Source organism: Hippopotamus amphibius, chromosome 3, assembly GCF_030028045.1.
Source record: "Hippopotamus amphibius kiboko isolate mHipAmp2 chromosome 3, mHipAmp2.hap2, whole genome shotgun sequence".
In the NCBI taxonomy this organism is placed as follows: Eukaryota; Metazoa; Chordata; class Mammalia; order Artiodactyla; family Hippopotamidae; genus Hippopotamus; species Hippopotamus amphibius.
In genome coordinates this window covers 151200240-151221163 of record NC_080188.1, presented here as the reverse complement: position 1 = coordinate 151221163, position 20924 = coordinate 151200240, and the positions used below count along the sequence as shown (strand labels likewise).

General features: G+C 37.2%; 1 protein-coding gene across 2 annotated transcripts in view; it reads left to right on the top strand.

Annotated features, from left to right (window-relative positions):
* Nucleotides 1–976: 976 nt before the first annotated feature.
* The window catches only part of WDR64 (WD repeat domain 64), a 153518-nt gene continuing 133570 nt past the window's right edge, over nt 977–20924 (top strand). For both annotated transcript variants that reach the window (XM_057728227.1, XM_057728228.1), the window contains exons 1-2: nt 977–1121; nt 7236–7366. In XM_057728227.1, coding sequence (XP_057584210.1) covers nt 977–1121; nt 7236–7366 — 276 coding nt within the window. The remainder of the gene's footprint in view (nt 1122–7235; nt 7367–20924) is intronic.

The window sequence follows — 20924 nt, the reverse complement described above, 5'->3', positions numbered from 1 at the left end:
TCACTTCTGAATGCAAGGTCTTACAGATGTTTTTAAAGATGGACTTCATCTAACTAACCTAAACTGTAGGAAGTTAGCTAATTGTTGAAAAAATATTAGACAATCTCTCCTTCCCATAAAGAGTTGTAGATTGGAAAACTTGATTAAATAGCTATTGGACTGAATGGTATTGGAATATTGGTGTTTGCAATTAGAGGAAAGGAGATATGGAGAAAAGCCTCTTCTCATTCAACTAATAATACCTTGAAGAACATTCCTCTCAGCAACTACCCCTTCCCCATCCCTGGCTTGTTTTATTATTTTAATCGAAGGACAGTACATAAAGGAAGAAAAAGTATTTTTATTCTCTATGATCTCTGAAAATACCTTCATTTGTCATAGAAAGGACAGATGCTGAAATACATTTTCATCTTTAGAAGTTTATGTTTCCATATCCAGTACAGCTGCAAGAATGAATAAGAATTTTCATCTCCAGGGCATTTTGAGGAAGGCAAAATGTTTGAGGTGAAAGGAGATGTAGGAGGGAAAAAGTAATGCCCAGTTTCCTTACTTGGTATTTATCCATTTTTCTTCCTTCTCAGGCAGTGTATACATACACACACACACACACACACACACACACAATTTGTAGGGAAAGAAATCCCAATCTCCATCTTATGAAGGAAGGAGGATGTTACAGAGGTATTATGATGTAATGAGGACCATATGAGACACTGGTAACATTATGAGGTCAGGATTTTTACTGAAATGTTTGCCTATATGAAATGCATTAGACCTAAGTCAGTGTTTCTCACTGCTAACATCCTAGTGGCCGCAAATTTTACTCCTACCCACAATATGGGATTTTAAGATCAAAGGAATGAGACCTAGAGCAAAAACAGAGGCAGCAGGGAGACATTGTAACAACTGGAAAGTTTTCCAAGTTGGCAAATTTACAGTTATTTCTGGACAGAAATAAAAGATTCCCTATGTCCCTATGGATATCAGGGAAGAAAAACGTTTCAACCTTGCACTTCAGACTAGCAATTTCAGAACAGCCTTGAGAGGGTTTGAACAATTGGTCGAACATATAGCAGCCCAGAAAAGAGATGAAAGAGCTGGCTTGTTTATCCAAAAAGAAGGTAAGATCAGTGATCACAGGGCAGTCCGGTTGGGTCTGTTGATTAGAATTGGGAAAAGTTTTAAGCCATCAGGAAGAAGCAACATGGCTTAACAGCAAAAACATTGAATGGGGGGCCCCAAGTCCTCATTCAGAATCTGTCCTTGAATAACAAAGTGGACTTAAGGAAGCTCTTTTCATTTCTGAATGTTAGTTGTCTCAAGCATAAAATTATGGGGTTAGATTAAATGACATCTAAGTGTTCTTCTGTGGGATCTACCACTTGATAGCTCACTGGTTGCCTTGGGACTCTCAGTAGTGCATAGTGACCATTAGCAAGCCACATGAACCACCCTGCCATCTCTTTACTTAAGGATATCACAAGATCATAAAGACTTTTATAAGTAAGGCAAAGTTTCCTGCCTTACCATGATTCACTCTCTGGGCCTCTCCCCACATCTCTAGGCTAGAATAATTTCAAGCATGCCAAGGTGAGGGGAAGGTGATGAATAGTGGTCTGCCAGAATTATTAGCAGCAGATACCAACACAACTGAAAGTACAGCTCCATGATCAAGGTTGAAGGGGAGTGGTGTAGTGTGTAGCTTCAGAGCATTGAGGTCAGCAGTGAGGAGTAAGGCTTAACAGAAGAGTAAAAGGCTAATAATAAGTAAATAATAATAAATCCTGTTGTAAGGAAAGAAGCAGGGCCCACATAACTGCTAAAGGGTCAGTATGGCCAGCCTCTTAATATGCCAGATTGTATAGTCATAAATAAGTGAAAATGTTGACTTTGGGTGTTCAAACCCAAGCTAGTATTATTTGAATAGTATTTAAGAATTTACAAGTCACTTTAATAAATATAATTTAATTACTTCTCATAATTCTAATAGGCAAATAATACTATTATTGCTGTTATCCCCATTTTATTTGTTAAAAAATGAGAGGTATGGATAAATCATCTGCTTGATTCACTCAATTCCTAAGTGTTAGAGCTGACTCAGACCTTTTAGGTATGTTTTTGTTAGATGATTGAGAATTTGGCTGGGCTTTCTAAACTACTCAATAAGCTTTCATTTTTTCCCTAGTCAGTTTGTTTTAACTCTCTCTGTAATTAATTTTCCAAACCCTTGTCACTTTTTCTGAATCCTCTCCAGAATCTCACCTTCTCTCAGTCAAGCTTCCAACATCATCAGTGAAAGCAAAGCCAAAAGATGAGAATTCTCTCAAACTCCCTTTGTTCCACTTCCAAATTACCTGAAGCAGCACCTGTCCCTTCTTCCATCCCTTCTCCCCTCCAGAACTATCACCTTGCTGCAAAAACTGCAAAACCTCCTTTTCCACTGGCTTTGTCCTCTCAAACTAAAATCGTAACAACGGTCCTGACCTTGACATTCTCTTCCTTTAAGCTGTATGTATTTCCTTTGCTTCTCCACTAAATTTCCCCATAGTGTTACCACTTCGTTTTCAATCAACTCAAGTCTGGCTGAGTTGAAACTCAGTTTGCTGAAAAAATGTTCTTACCAAGGTATTTGATCACCTAATATGCCTGCCAAATTCAATAACTTGTTTGTATTTTCCAGCTTACTTGGCCATTTCATTACATTAACAGCTGCTGCTGCTTCTGGAAATTTACAGCGCTCTCTTCTTATTTTTTCCTCTTCTTTCTTTGCCTCTTTTTTTTCTTGAGCTTTGCCTGTGTTGTCTCTTAGTCTTATAGCATAGACATCATCTACTTAGTCTCCTAAGCCAGGTGTCTTGGTATAAACTTTGACTATTTATTTCATGGTATCTCACTCTTGGGTTATTATAACAGCCTCTTGATATAATGGTCTTCTTGCCAAGAGTTATTCCTTTCTGTATACTTCTGCAGGGAGATTTTCCTTTAAAAATCTGCTTTGAATTGCCACATTGCTGGTTTATTAGCTCACCCTTAAAATCCATATACATTAACTTGGCATCTAGGTCTATTCACAGTCATCCCTTAACCTACCTTTCCAGCTGCAGCTCCTGGAACTTCCCTTCATGCACCTTCTGCCCTAACATGAACTTCTCAGCATTTCCAAGCATGGCATACTCTTAACGACTCTGATTTTGCACGTGTCATCCCTGCAATATGGAGTGCATTTCCTCCCTTTTTTGTGCCTATAAACTCCTGCTCATTTTTCAAGACCCAAATCAAATGTCACTTCTTTATAAAAACTTCCAAACTTTCCCTAAGCAAAGCCATCCTTAGAACTTATGACACACTTTATTGCCATCTCAAGGGATTTACCTGCTAATCTTAACCTGTTGAATTTTATATACATGTATGTATTAATACCTGCCTCTTCTTTCCAGCATTGAACTGTGAGTGCTCTGAAGGCTTTGTAACCCAGGGTTAGCCCAGAGTCTGAAGCCAGGAAGTACTCTTTAAATATGCGCTAAACTAACAAGTTAACAAGTAAACCTTGCTTACATTTATAAGCTTGCAATTCAAAGCCACACTGAAAATTTCCTTCTTCTGTAGTATATATGTTTGTATACATACACACACACACATATATAAATATATATATATTTAGAGACAGAGAACATATAGATATTATAGATATATAGATATCTATAGCATATATAGATATTTTATAGCATATTATACTATATTATGGTATAATGTGCTATAGTATATTTTATAGTTATATAAGTATGTGTGTATATATCAGATTTGATTAAAACTAAGTACTGCTAGATAAATTCCTTTATGACAGGGACTAAACTGAAAGACTGAGAAGGGAGAAATGTAATCTGAACTTTGATCAGACTGCTAATACTGGCTTACATTTATATTCCCTTATAAATACAGAACAATAGGGTCTACCTCTCACCATAGGCAAGAAGCTAAGAACTATAGAGAATGTTTCTAATGGGACAGTAGTTTACCTCAAAAATGATATCAAGCACATTGCAGGATTTCATCCATGCAATATTGCTCTTAAATCTTCTTGTCAATTACCCAACAGAATTAAAATCACCCCAGAAGGGGAAAGTATTATAATCCTCATCCAGTAGCATTTAGAATGAGACACCTATCATGTACTAGTTGGTATGAATTTAAAACAGCTAAGCTATTTGGATCTCTCATATGAATGCAAACTTAATAGGACCAAGATTGAATGGTTTATCTTCCTCAAGAATTATCGTCCTTACTTATTTGCCCCTGTTTTGGTAAATAGTGCCAACATCTGCCAAGTTTTGAAATCAGGAATCTGCGTGTCATTCTAGAACAGGGTTTCTCAACCTTGATACTATTGACATTTGGGGCTGGATAATTCTTTGTTCTGTATATGTGTATGTGTGTGAGGCAGGCAGTGGGGGCAGGCTATTTGTGCACTGTAGAATGTTAGTGGCATCTCTGGCCTCTACCTGCCAGATGTCAGTAGCACCCCCATCCTTAGTTATAACAATCAAAAAATGTCTGCAAACGTTGCCAAATAGCCCCCGTGAGAGAGGGATGGCAAACTCTCTGAATGACAACCATTACAATAGAATCCAGCCTGTCCTTCAATGGCAACTTTGTTCCCAACAACTTCCAAGCTATTAGCAAGTCTTTGTAATTCTACTTCCAACCATATCTCACCATCTCAGTGCTATCTCTTCAGTGTCTATACCACTTATCATCCAGTTCATGACACTTTCAAGAGTGAAAGGGGTGTTATTAATAATTAAGTTGAGGGACTTCCCTGGCCATTTAAGCCTCCACGCTCCCAGTGCAGGGGCATGGGTTCAACCCCTGGTCAGGGAACTAAGATCCCACATGCGGCATGGCGCCCCCTAAAAAAATTTAAAAACTAAATAAAAATAATAATAATTAGTTGAGAAAACAGGTATAAATGAGACTTTCCATGGCAGTCAGGATGTGCCATCACCCTCAGTATCACCCTGGCCTAAGCCTCCACATCTGACTCCCAGATTAAATGTACTAGCTCCCCAGGGATTTTATGGCTTTTACTCTTATCGCCTCACAGCAACCAGTTGTCTTTCAAACTCTCTAGTGATAACTCACCATCATGCTTAGAATAAAATACAAACTTCTAACTCTAGCTCGGCCCTCCTTCCTCTCTGATCTCACCTCATGGTACTTCCCCCAGTCCTCACTATACTGCATGTCACTGACTTTCCCAGAACACAGCAAGCTTTTTCCTGACTCAGTGTCTTAGTGTTTGTCAGCCTCTGACTAAGATACTCTTGTCTAGCTTTGCGCATGGCTGACTCCTTTTGCTTATCAGGTCTCAGCTTTATTTTTTTTAACCCATCCTTAGAAGGGGATTCCCTCAGGTCCACCTCCAGCCCCCAGCACTAAGTAATTCTATTACAGCTCCCTATTGGTTTTCTTCTGAGCACTGATCTCACTCTATGCTTAATGATTCTCACCTTGTTACTAAGGTATGACCTACATACAGTAAAGCACAGAAAGCGCACTAATCTTAAATATATGACTCGATAACTTTGGACATATGTAAACATAGCTGTAGTTACTAACTAAGTCAAGACAGGGAACATTTCTATCATTCCGGAATGTTCTCTTATGCCCCTTTACACAGATAACCATTAATCTAATGCCCATCTCTAGTAATTAGTCTTGCCTGTCACAATCACTTGTTGATTTTCTGTTTCTCCCACTAGAATGTAAACTACAGGAGATGGGGTCTTGTCTATCTAGTTTTCCCTTCTAAGACCACTGTCTAGCTCAGTTCTGACACGTAAGAGTTGCTTAATGCATATTTGTGTCTACCTCCTTCTTGTCCTGAGACTCAATAGCTATAGCCCAGTGAATCATGAAATTTGTCAAAATCAATGTTCACTCAATGGTGTGGTTTATGTCCATGCGTGTTTACAGTGTCAAAGAATCAATCAACTCTCATTCTTTGTAGTGATTGTAATTATGCCCATTTAATACATGGAAAAGTGGAAAGTCACAGATATTGTTACTAGTGTGGCTCACAAAAATCAATAATTGACAAAGCTAGAGTCTAGATTCTTTTACTCTGTCTAGCATATGGCAGCTAGTCATAAAAAGTCAGGCAAAGTCAGATATTATCCAATGCTTTAAGAAATTTGACATTAGTAAAATTATTTCAAGGAGAGAGACTTTACAAGAAATAGTGCAAAAGAGATTGGAGGCTTTCAAAGATTACAGTACAACTGCAAATGGTACAGAGAAAGATGGGAGGTACCTAAACAATGACGGTAGATACAAAGAACATTACTGAATTGGCTCTGCATTAAAAGGATCTGGATAAAGTCTGAAAAATGATAAATTACAAGGGTCTGGGGGCAGGAGAATTCTGGGAACCAAGGAACCTGCAGGTAAATTCTTACCACACCACTTCCAGTAATAATCTCTTTGCTGAGACTTAAGAGGAGTAAGGGGCAAGTGAAGACTCAGGGTCCATGGGAGTCCTCCTGAAAACTGGTATGGAGACCTGACTTTCATGGGTTGAATGAATTCACCTATCTCTCCCTTAATATGTATCAGAACTCTATTATGATCTGAAGTCTCTCATCACCTACTCCTGCTCCCATTCTTCTTTCCTTCATAGGAGTTTCCCCCCAATAAATCTCTTGCAGTTCTGCACCTGTCTTGGGGTCTGCTTCTCAGAAAATCCAAAATGAAACACGCTCACTTTATAGCATATGTAAAAATTTGATGAGATGAATTAAGGACATCATGTAAAAAGTAAAATAATAAAATTTTGGCAAGAAAAAAAAAAAAGAATTGCTCTTTGCTCACTTCTATCTTCCACCTAAAATTAGTTCTGGCAAACATTCCTGTTAGTAAAACTTTTTCCCAATAAGAAAGTAGTAATTTGCTTTCTTGTCTTTGTATTCCTGAACAAAATTCCTAAAATAATTGAAACAAAATCTATGGAGGAGATACTAAACACCAATATTAATTCTTCTAAGTAATATTTTAGCCAAGAGCCTAGTTATGTTCCCCTGGAAAGATCTTTAAACTTTAGAAGAATGTGGTTTTTGATGGTTAAGGTTTTTATAGGGTTGAAATAATAAAATAGATTGAAGTTAGAAAAAAGCAGCTGAAAAATGCAATATAGTCCTTTGAATTTTATGACAATGTTCTTGTGCTTTGTTACAATGCAGATACAATTGATTATGACAAGTTTTATGCGACAGTACAGGAACTCTTTGGTCCAGAAGTGAAGACTCAAGATGCGAAATGCTTTTACAGGAAACTCTGCAACAACCCTGATGCATCTATAGACTGGTGTGAGGTAGTCACTTTTCATGTTTGTAATATGGAATCCAGGTATTATTTTCCTTTGTTTGGCAAAAATAATTAAAATGTTGCTCCCACAGGGGTTAAACCCACAATGTGTGTGTGGCACATTTAAATGCCTACACCCATAAAGGCATGGCACTGCCTATAATTAAAAAAGAGTAAGGCAGACAGATATTTAAACTTCATTACATTCTAAATGAGATATGTTTTTTCAGTGGTGTCAACGTATACAAATTTCAGTGTATCTGTATTTTTAAGAGAAGAAAAAGGCTGAGGTTGACCAACTCATGTTTCCCGAGTCATTTTCTGATTGGTACAGTATTAACTCCTTAGATATCATTCTGGTGTTGTTGGAAGAACAAACAGAAGCATGTTTGGTTGCAAAGTTATCTATGAACTATGGAAAAGGAGGAGGGAAAGCCTCCAATCCTCATTTAAACTCACAGAAGACTACATTCTGTAGATTTCTTTCTAAATCTAAAGGGATTTGAGGTAACTTACAATTGAAAAAAATGCATATTACATACAGAGTAATCAACATGATTTTTAAAATTATCTGGCTCTCTCTGAAAAATCAGTAGATATAGTAGACAAAAGAAAAAGCAAGGATTTAATGGATTTGACTATCACATTTAAGGATCTGGTAAATATGTATAGATAGAAATTTGAATCCAAGATATAGAAAAGATACGTCTTCTCAACTATATACAGGGCCATCACAAAATTGACCATGTGGAAAGCTAAAAATAACATTTCAATAAATTCTAATATAATAAAATTATAAACCAATAATAAATGATAGCTCAAATCCCCAAAGCCAAGCAAATAAACAAATTCATCAGTTAATTTTGGGAAAAAATTGCAAACAGAAAAACATTTCTATTAAGCCTTTAAAGAACACATAATTCCCACATTGAAACTGAGAAAGATCCTGAGAGACCTTTCTGGTGGCAGACCCTTCTGTGTCCCTGCTAATTGTTGATTGGGAAGAGCAGCTAGAGAAATAAACCATGACCTCCTAGGCCCTTCATGTAGAACAAAGAACAGGCCCTTGCAGTTAGTGTTTGGGGAAGCAAAGAATGCAGAGACAAAATAGGAGAGTCAGTCAGGAGAGTAGCCATAACTTAAGCAGTTATGGCTATATCTTAAACAGTTAAACATAATAAATCAGTCAGAAGGACTCTCAGTTCTGTTTCAAAGGTAAAGATAAGTCCGAAGGACAATCTAAGTTGTTTTGCAGATACTAAACCCCCCACCAAGTTAACTGCAAGTTAACCAGAAATTAACTGCATCAGTATGCCCTCAGTATGTAGCCCCCAGACTACATACTGAACCAGAAAACTGAAAATTGAGATTCCAAAATATCAGCTAATCAGGGAATTGAGCACAAGCTGATCACACACCCCAATTCTCTGCATCTGACTTATTTCACTTAGCATAATACCCTCAAGTTCCAGCCATGTTGTTGCAAATAGCAGGATTTCCTTTTATCTAAATTTAGCAACTTCAAGAAAGCATTTGACAAAATTCAACACCCATTCATGATAAAAAAAACTCTTAATAGGGTAGGTGTAGAGGGAAAATATATCAACATAATAAAAGCCATTTATGACAAACCCACAGCCAATATAATACTCAACAGTGAAAAGCTGAAAGCCTTCCCACTAAAATCTGGAAGAAGACAAGGATGCCCACTCTCACCACTTCTATTCAATATAGTATTAGAAGTCCTTGCTACAGCAATAAGATAACAAAAGAAACAAAATGTATCCAAATTGAGGTGGAGGAGGTAAAAATTGTCACTATATGCAGATGACATGATACTATATATAGAAAACCCTAAGGACTCCACACAAAAACTGCTAGATCTAAGAAATGAATTCAGCAAAGTAACAGGATATAAGATTAACATTCAGAAGTTGGTTGCATTTCTGAAAGATCAGAAAGGGAAGGTAAAAAAAGAATACCTTGAGCCCTGCTCCAAGAAGATCCCACATGCCACGGAGCAACTAAGCCCGTGCACCACAACTATTAAGCCTGTGCTCTAGAGCCCATGAGCCACAAATATTGAGCCCGTGTGCCACAACTATTGAGCCCGTGTGCCACAACTACTGAAGCCCACATGCCTAGAGCCCCGTGCTCCGCAACAAGAGAAGCCACGGCAATGAGGAGCCCATGCACCACAATGAAGAGTAGCCTCCGCTCGTCACAACTAGAGAAAGCCTGTGTGTAGCAATGAAGACCCAAAGCAGCCAATTAATTAATTAATTAATTAATTAATTTAAAAATGCATTTATAAAAGTAATATGTATAGCAACATTAGCACATAATTCCTAAATAGCACAAAATCCCCAAATATTTGGAAATTAAATAACACACTTCTAGATAGTAACTTCTAATAGGAAGTTACAAGGGAAATTAGATAATATTTTAAGTGAAAATAAAATTAAAAAAATATATCAAAATTTGAAGAACAGCTAAAATAGTGCTTAGAAGGCAATTTATGACATTAAATGTTAGAAAACAAGCAAGAATATAAAAAATATTTGGTACAGCAGATGATATGTTGTTTTTTTCTCCTCAAACCCCCAGTCAACCTGCCCCATCTAAGGGCTGGCTTCCGCTAGAGTACAGGGCCAGAGACCTGGGACTCTTCTCCCTCTCTCTCACCTTCTCTTGCAGTTCATGTTTTTATCCAATTACTCAAGTCATACTTGTCCACTGAATTAAAAACATTAGAAATTAAAGAAAGGCACAAAGGAGAAAATAAAAATATTGTGTGGTACTTACATGGGTGTATATTTTTGTAAAAACTCATTTAGCTGTACTCTTAAATACAGTGCTGCTTATTATATGTAAATTACGCCTTAATAAAGTTTTTATTTTTAAGACTCCCCCCCCAAAAAAAAACAAAAAGCAGACAAACAAAACGTGGTAATTACCCGAATCACAGCATTCAAGTCTTCAATTATGTTCTTATTGATGAGGATTGCATCAGAATAATCCAGCAGTAACTGAAAGTTCTCCAGTTCTACTTGTCCTTGTTTAAGGAGGATTTGGATTGTCAAATTCAACTGGAATTTTGCTTTGTCTTCCTGTAATCTAAATTGAAAAAGACTTCAAAGTAAGTAGTTGTAATATATTTATATTCCAAATTTCACCTATCATCTGATATATAAATTCAATAAAATATATCTGATATAAAAATTGAATATAAAATTTAAAGTTAATTTTCCTTAAGCTGAAGGAAAACACACTGGATATTAATGTGGAAAATATTTTCCTGATGACAAGCTTTCCAAGAGGTCTCTATGATACCTCTTCTTACTGATATGGAATTACACTTGGGCTGCTCAGAGAATGGTATGGACAGAAACACATTCATAAAGTTTTACTTCATGATTAAGAAAAGATTAATATGGTTTTGAGTGTAAGTGGGAAAAAATAGGGATGCTACAAAATAACAAATCTATATTAAAGTTCTGACTTAAAAAAAAAAAAAAAAAAGAATACCTTTTAAAATTGCACCAAAAAAAAAAAAAAAATACCTAGGAGTAAATCTGGCAAGGAGACAAAAGACTTATACACTGAGAACTATAAAACATTAATAAAGGAAATTAAACATGATTCAAAGAAATGGAAAGATATCCCATGCTCTTGGATTGGAAGAATTAATTTTGTTAAAATGGCAATACTACCCAAAGCAATCTACAGATTTAATGTGATCACTATCAAATTTCCCTTGACATTTTTCACAGGACTAGAACAAATAATCCTAAACTTTATATGGAACCATAAAAGACCCAGAGTTGCCAAAGCAATCCTGAGGGGGGGAAAAAAAGTAGGAGGCATAACACTCCCAGACTTCAGATAATACTACAAGATACAGTAATCAAAACAGTGTGGTATTGGCACAGAAACAGACATACAATCAATGGAACAGAATAGAGAGCCCAGAAATAAACCCACACACCCATGGTCAATTAATCTTTGACAAAGGAAGCAAGAATATACAATGTGAAAAAGAAAGTTTCTTCAGCAAGTGGTGCTGGGAAAGTTGGACAGCTGCATATAAATCAATGAAGTTAGAACACACCCTCATACCATACACAAAAATAAACCCCAAATGGCTTAAAGACTTAAACATAAGACATGACACCAAAAAACTCCTAGAAGAGAGCATAGGCAAAACATTCTCTGACATAAATCGTACCAATGATTTCTTAGGTCAGTCTCCCAAGGAAATATAAATAAAAACAAATATAAAAAATGGGACCTAATCAAACTTACATGCTTTTGCACAGCAAAGGAAACCTTTAAAAAAAAGAAAAAAGAAAAGACAACCAATGGAATGGGGGAAAATATTTGCAAAAGATACAACAAACAAGGGTTTAATCTCTAAAATATACAAACAGCTTATATAACTAAACAACAAAAAAACAAACAATGCAATTGAAAAATGGGCAGAAGACAATAGACATTTCTCCAAAGAAGACGTACAGATGGCCAATAGGCACATGAAAAGATGCTCAACTTCACTAGTTATTAGAGAAATGCAAATCAAAACTACAATGAGATACCACCTCACACTAGTCAGAATGGACATCATTAAAAAGTCTACAAATAACAAATGCTGGAGAGGGTGTGGAGAAAAGGGAACCCTCCTACAACTATTGGTGGGAATGTAAGTTGGTGCAGCCACTATAGAAAAAAGTATGTAGATTTCTCAAAAAACTAAAAATAGAACCACCATAGGATCCAGCAATCCCATTCCTGGGCATATACCCAGACAAAAGTATAATTCAAAAAGATACATGCACCCTTTCTTTCATAGCAGCACTATTTACGATAGCTAAGACATGGAAACAATCTAAATGTCCATCAGCAGATGAATGGATAAAGAAGATGTGGGGGGAGTGTGTGTGTGTGTGTGTATATATATATATACACACACACATATACAATAGAATACTACTCAGCCATAAAAAAGAATGAAATAATGCCATTTGCAGCAACATGGGTGCAAGTAGAGATTATCATACTAAGTGAAGTAAGTCAGAAAGAGAAAGACAAATACTATCACTTATCTGTGGAATCTAAAATATTGCACAAATGAACCTATATACAAAACAGAAACAGACTCACAGACATAGAGAACAGACTTGTGGTAGCCAAGGATGGGGGGAGGCAAGGGAAGGACTGGGAGTTTGGGGTTAGTAGATGCAAGCAATTACATTTAGAATAGATGGACAGCAAGTTACTACTATACAGCACAGGGAACTATATCCAATATCCTGGGATAAACCATAACGGAAAAGAATATAAAAAAAGACTGCATATATGTGTATAACTGAGTCACTTTATTGTAAAGCAGAAATTAGCACAACATTGTTAATCAACCACACTTCAATTAAAAAATAGAGAATAAAAAAAAAGAAACACATTTTATCTCACAATTTCCATAGATTAGGAGTCTTGGCACATCTTAACTGGGTCCTCTTCTCAGGGTCTCACAAGGCTGCAATCAATGTATTCTCATTTGGAGGCTTAACTAGAGGAAAATCTGTTTCTAAGCTCATTCAGATAGTTGGCAGAATTCAGCAACTTGTTTTTGTATGACTGAGGGACTCATCTCTTTATTGGCTGGAAGCTGGAGACTGGAAGCTGCCCTCATGTCCTAGAGGCTGTCTGTAGTTCTCTGCCACATAGCCCTCTACATAGGCAGTTCACAACTTTACTTCTTCAATGCTGGCAGGAGAATCTCTATCTCCATAGTCCATGGAGACACTCTTAACTTAATATAACTATGAAAGAAATAGCCCATTTCATTTGCCCTATTCTTTTGGTTAGAAGTAAGTCACAGGTTCTATGCACACTCAAGGGATGGAGATGATGCAAAGGTGTGACTTGTATGTATGTGGTGAGGAGTCACATTAGGATGTGTTCACCATAGAGACTTGCTAGGAATGTATTTAATCAAGGATCATATTTAATAGTGAAATACTAGAAACATTCCCATTAAAGTCAGCGACAAGAAAAGGATGCCTAGCATCACCACCAGTCTTCAACTTTTTATTGGAGGTTGTAAGTAATGAAAAAAAGTGATATGTAATAACCTATTAAAAATACAAAATTGTCATTATTTGTGTATGATGTCTACCAAGTATGTTCAAGAGAATCACATTGCTAACTATTAGAACTAAGATGAGGGTTTAAGAAAACTCGATGAAGATAAACATACAAGAATCATTAACTTTCAAAAACGTCACTAGTAACTCTTACAACACATGCACACATAAAGCTAACAGGAAAGAAAGATTCCATTTGCAAAATAAACAAATAGAAAATATTATGGGATGTCTATTAAGGAATGTATAAGGCTATGACACTTTATTGAAGTAATAAGAGAAGATCTGGAAAATAATTAAGAGACTCAATTTGTAAAAAACAAAATTGCCCACACATTAACTTATAGGTTTAATAGAATTCCCCAGGGATTGGCCAAAATGGCAGAGTAGGAAGATTCTGAGCTTACCTCATTCTGCGTGCACACAAAAATTACAACTATTTAAAGAGCAGAGATCGATGAGTCTTTTTCTGAAGACTAGCAGAAAAAATCTTCTACAACTAAAGGTATAAAGACGAAACCACAAGATGGATAGGAGAAGCAGAGTCATGGGATAGTCAGGACCCATACCCTTGGGCAGGTGACTCACAAATGGGTGAATAATCATAATTGCAGGGGTTCTCCCCAAGGAGCAAGGGGTACAAACCCCACTCAGAGGTCCTGAACCAGGAAGATGAGTCCCCAGAATATTTGCCTTTGAAGGTCAGTGGGGCTTACTTTCAAGAGGGCCAGAGGACTATGAGAAATAAAGACTCCACTCGTAAAGGGCACACATAAAATCACACACACTATGGGACCCTGGCCAGAAGCAATAATTTGAAAGGAGCATGGGTCAAACCCACTTACAGATCTTGGAGAGCCTCCCGGAGAGTCAGGATGCAATTGGGACTCACTGAGGGGATATAGACATGGACCGCAGACAGTTTTGGGAGCTCATACCAAAATGGAGACAGTAGTGCTAACAAGTACCATTTTGTAATCCTCCCTCTAGTTTATTAGTGCCAGGACCTGTCCTGTCCACCAGCCTGTTGGCAACAAGTCCTGGGATGCCCCAGGCTAAGCGGCTAGCTGGGAAGGGACCCAACCCCACCTACCAGCAGGCCAGCTGCCATAAGACCCCCTGAGATGTCCGCTGCCCCAGGACTCAGCCCCTCCACCAGAGGGCCCAAGACGTAGCCTCATCCACCAATTGCATAGCACTTGCCTCAGGACCCCTGGGACCCCACAGCCAGCCATAGGACCCAGCCTCACCCACCAGTGGGTAAACACAATCTCTAGGACCCCCAGGCCTCTCAGCCAGAGACCCCAGAACCCAGCTCTGTCAACCAGTGGGCTAGCACTAGACCCAGGGACCAGCCTTACCCACTGGTGGGCAGACACCTAGCCTGGGACTGCCTAGGCCACAGCTCCACCCACTAGTGGGTGAATACCAACTCTGGGACCATTAAGTCCTGCAGCCAGCCAGACAGGGTCCAGCCACCCACCAGCAGCTGGCAGCCTCTAACAAAGCAGGGCTTGGAAACCAACTGGATTGGGAGCCAGCCACAGTAGACAGCCTGTCATAACAGAAGGACCCACACAGAGGGTGCTCCTGGAGGATATACTCTGATGACCAGAAGGGATGTGCCCTTGGTCCCCATAGGATGTTTCCTATATAAGTCCACTTCTCCAAGACTGGGAAACATAACCAACCTACAAAATACATAGAAATAAAAACAGAACAAAATGAGGCAAAAGAGGAATATGTTCCAAACAAAGGAACAAGATAAAACCTGAGAAGAACTAAGTGAAATGGAAATAATATACCCAATAAACAGTTCAAGGTAATGATCACAAAGATAATCAAAGAACTTGGGAGAACATTGGGTGAACAGAGTGAGAAGTTTAACAAAGAATTAGAAAATGTAAAGAACAAAATAGAGATGAAAAACACAATAATTGAAATTAAAAATACACTAAAAAGAATCAACAGTAGAGTAGATGATATAGAGGAGTGTTCAGCAAAGTAAAAGACAGAGTAGTGAAAATCACTCAAGGTGAAAGAAAAAGAATTTTTTAAATGATAACAGTTTAAGAGACTTCCGAGACAACATCAAATGTACTAACGTTCACATTATTGGGGTCTCAAAAAGAGAAGAGAGAACAGGGCAGAAAACATATTTGAAGACATAATAGCTGAAAATGTTCCTAACCAGGAGAAGGAAACTGACATCTAGGTCCAGGAAGCACAGAGAGTTCCAAACAGGATCAACCCAAAGAGGACCACACCGAGACACACCGTAATTAAAATGGCAAAAATTAAAGATAAAGAGAAAATATTAAAAGCAGCAAGGGAGGGACTTCCTTGGTTGCACAGTGGTTAAGAATGCGCCTGCCGAAACAGAGACACAGACGTAGAGAATAAACATACAGACACCAAGTGGGGAAAGTGGGGAGGATTGGTGGGGAGTGAACTGGGAGGTTGGGATACCAAACTGTACGCTCTAAATATATGCAGTTTATTGTATGTTAACTGTATCTCAATAAAAGTTCTTAAAAAAAAAATCAAGCACTCAGAGTAGCTGTAATATCTGAGTATTAAAAAAAAAAAAAAAAAAGAATGCACCTGCCAATGCAGGGGACACAGGTTCAATCCCTGGTCTGGGAAGATCCCACATGCTTCTGAGCAACTAAGTACCTGAGCCACAACTACTGAGCCTGTGCTCTAGAGCCCATGAGCCACAACTATTGAGCCCCCATGCCATAACTACTGAAGCCCATGCACCTAGAGCCCGTGCTCTGCAACAAGAGAAGCCATTGCAATGAGAAGCCCGTGCACCACAATGAGGAGTAGGCCTCTGCTCGCTGCAACTAGAGAAAGCCATGTGCAGCAACAAAGACCCAATGCAGCCAATAAAGAAATAAATAAATTTATAAAAAATAAAAAAATAAAAGCAGCAAGGGAAAAGCAACAATTTACCCACAAGGACACACCCATGAGGCTATTGGCTGACTTTTCAGCAGAGCTCTGCAGACCAGAAGGAAATGACACAACATATTTAAAGTGATGAAAGGGAATAACTTACAAACCAGAATACCCTACCCAGCAAGGCTATTATTCAGCTTTGAAGGAGAGAAAAAATTTTATAGACAAGCAAAAGCTAAAAAAGTTCAATGCCACAAAACCAGCTTTACAAAGAATATTAAAGGGACTTCTCTAAGTAGGAAAAAAAGCCCACAGCTAGAAATATGAAAATTACAAAAGGAAGAAAATCTCATTAGAAAAGGCAAATATGCAGCAACAGTACCAGATCAAACACTTATAAAAGTAGTAGAAAGGTTAAAACAGGGGTCCCCAAACCCCAGGCCACGGACCAGTGCGTGGCTTGTTAGGAACCAGGTTGCACAGCAGGAGATGAGCAGTGGGCCAGAGAGCGAAGCTTCATCTTCTGCTCCCATCGCTCCCCATGGCTCGCATTACTGCCTGAACCAGCCCCCGCCCCGACTGTGGAAAAATTGTCTTCCAGGAAACTGGTCCCTGGTGCCAAAAATGTTGGAGACTGCCAGGTTAAAAGACAAAGGTTATATCTACTCAGCCATAAAAAGGAACAAAATTGAGCTATTTGTAGTGAGGTAGATGGACCTAGAGTCTGTCATACAGAGGTGAAGTAAATCAGAAAGAGAAAAACAAATACCGTATGCTAACACATATATATGGAATCTACAAAAATGGTACTGATGAACCCAGTGGCCCGGCAGGAACAGAGATGCAGACATAAAGAACGGACTTGAGGACATGGGTGGGGGGAAGGGGAGGCTGGGACGTAGTGAGAGAGTAGCATTGACATATATACACTACCAAATGTAAAATAGATAGCTAGTGGGAAGCTGCTACAGAGCACAGGGAGATCAGCTGGATGCTCTGCGAAGACCTAAAGGGATGGGATAAGGAGGGAGAGAGGGAGGCTCAAGAGGGAGGGGACATGGGGATATATGTATACATATGGCTGATTCACTTTGTTGTACAGCAGAAACTAACGCAATACTGTAAAGCAATTATACTCCAATAAAGAAAAAGATGATTAGAGAAGAAAAAAAAAGACAAAAGTAGTAAAATCATCTGTACACACAATAAGTAGTTAGGGGATACACAAAACAAAAGTATGTAAAATAAGATGCCCAAAACAGTAAACTTGGGAGGGGGGAGTAAAAATGCAGGGTTGTTAAAATTTGTTCAAATTTAAGAGACTGATAACTTAAAATAATGACATATCTATCTACCTAGATATAGATTGCTACATATAAATCTCATGTGGTTTGGGTAACCACAAACCAAAAATCTATAATAGATACATGCACACAAAAAAGAAAGTGATTCAAAGATAAGTTTAAAGAAGTCATCGAATCACAAGAGAAGAGATTAAAAAAAAAAAGGAACAAAAACTCCCCACAAAACAGCCCCCAAACAGTGAACAATATATGCAGCCTACAAGAGACTCACTTCAGATCTAAAGACACACACAGACTGGGAGTGAGGGGGTGGAAAAAAATATTCCATGCAAATGAAATGAAAAGAAAGCCAGCACAGTAATACTTATATCAGACCAAACAAAACTGTAACAAGAGGCAAAGAAGGTCATTACATAATGATCAGGGGATAAATACAAGAAGTTATGACAGTTGTAAATATATATGTACCCAACATAGGAATACCTAAATACATAAAGCAAAGATTAAGGGGAGAAATTGACAGTGATAAAATAATAGTAGGAGACTTTAACACCCCACTTACAATAATGGACAGATCATCCAGACAGAAAGTCAATAAGGAAACATTGGTCTTAAATGACACATTAGATCTGATAAACTTAACAGGTCTATGTAGAACATTCCATACAAAGGCAGCAGAATATGCATTCTTTTCTTAAATTTTTGCAACATTTTATTTTATTTTTTAAATTGAAGTATAGTTGATTTACAATGTCTTAGGTGTACAGCAAAGAAATTCAGTTTTTTATATATATATATATATATATATACACATATATATATTCTTTTCGGATTCTTTTCCATTATAGGTTATTACAATATATTTAATATAGTTCCCTGTGCTATACAGTAGGTCCTTATTGTGTATCTATTTTATATAAGAATACACATTATTTCCAAGTATACATGGAACATGTTCCAGGACAGAGAAGGACAAATAGTGTAAAATTTCAATTGTATGTGAAATTTAAAACTAAACAAATAAACAAACATAACTAAACAAAAACAGAATCATAGAGACAGAGAAAAAACAGCTGGTTTCCAGAGGGGAGGGCTGTAGGGGGAGGTGAGAAACAGGTGAGGGAGATTAAGAGGTAGAAACTACCAGGGATATTAAGAGGTAGAAACTTCCAGAGCCACAGGTATGACTAGTACAGCGTGGGGAATATAGTCATAGTTATGTCATATCTTTGTATGGTGACAGATGACAAATAGACATCATGGTGATTGTTTTGAAATGTGTAGAAACATTGAATCACTATGCAGTGCACCAGGAACTAACATAGTGTTATAGGTCAATTATACTTCAGAAACAAACAAACCAAACTCATAGAAGAAGATATCAGATTTGTGTCTGCTGAGGTGGGGGTTGGGGTAGGGAGAATTGGATGAAAGTGGTCAAAAGGTACCAACTTTCAGTTATAAGATAAATAAGTACCAGGAATGAAATGTACAACACAATAAATATAATTCACACTGCCGTACATTATATATGAAAGTTAAGAGAGTGAATCCTAAGAATTCTCATCACAAGGAAAAAATATTTTTTCTACTTTAATTTTGTGTCTATGAGATGATGAATGTTTACTAAATTTATTTTGTTAATCATTCTGTGATATATGTAAGTCAAATCATTATGCTGTGTACCTTAAATTTATACAGTGCTGTGTGTCAATTATATCTCTAAAACTGGAAGAAAAATTTAATAGAATTACAACAAAACAGATTTTTGGAATTAATACAGCCAAACTAACACATAGCCCAGCACACCAGTAATTGAATTTCAATACATCCTTGTATTTTTGATAATTCTTATAAATATTTTAGGTTGCTTATGTTAATTGAAAAACTCACAAACTTCTGGTGAGCACTAGCAAAGCCTTGGACACCTGTAGATTAGCATGAAGATTCTACTCTGGAGTATATTTCTGAAGCACATTCTTTTTTGCAAGAAATGAAAAGTATGATTTTTGCTTAGATTTGTACTTGATTATGACATTGAAAGAGAAAATATGAAAGCAAAATATATATGAAAACAACTAAATAGGTCAAGATAGACATGAAAAGAGGTTACTGGGGTACAAGTTTCATACATCAAAGAGAATTCTTTTTTGCTGAACTTATGAGGTTTTATTCCTTTCTCTCTTCTTTCTTTCTCTCTTCCTTTTTTGCCTTCTCCCTCCCTCCCTCCCTCCTTTCCTTCTTTCAATGGTTTATATTCTTGAATTTCTAATGCAATAGTTTCAGACCACTAAAAATGCAAAAATGAGTGTATAACAAATGATTCGTGTCAATATCAAATAATTTATGCCTTTCAGGAAGTTACATACGTCTGTTTCTATTATATTACACACTTAGATTCAGGGAATCAATGCTCTAAAAATGTTTCATAATGACAACAAATGAGACAGTACACAGTTCATATTTACATGGAATTCTACATCAGCTGAGGATCTGGCCTTTGCATATTTTGTAGGGATATCTGTTTTGAAGAAAGAAAATTATGTTACAAATTTTCGTTGTTATTGTAAATAAAGCATTTTCTTGTTCTTGCAAAACAAAAACCAGAAACTAAATTCAGACTTTTCATTGTGTGGATGAGAAAATTAAGCCTCATTCTCTCCCTCATCTATTCTTTCTCTTTCTCCTTCTCTTTCCCTTTTCAGCCAGAACATCGTAATCATCTTACTTTTTTTTCAGAAACCTCCCATTCATATTCTCTTTTAATCTTCACAATAGCCCCATGATTATGGAGGATAATGTTATTGTGAAAATAAAGAGGAAGAAAATGAAACACAGAAAGGTTAACTGACTTGTTTAAAGCCACACAAAGATTGGTTTTGATCTTGGGGTTGAGATTTTCTCCCTCTCTATCCAGTAATTTCAACATATACTATCCCGTTACATCCCTAGGGTTCCTATAAATCATATACAAGTTTTAGAAAAATTTGTGACCAGCCTCTGGCACACTGTATGTACATGAAGAATAACTTTGAAAAATTGGTGCAGGAAGTTTCTTCTTTTATTGTTCTATTATTTTTCTCACAAACTATCTGTGCCCAATGCTCCTAAGAGGCATTTCTTTTTTTTTTTATAAATTTATTTATTTATTTATTTATTTATTTATTTATTTATTTAATTGGCTGTGTTGGGTCTTTTTTGCTGTGTGAGGGCT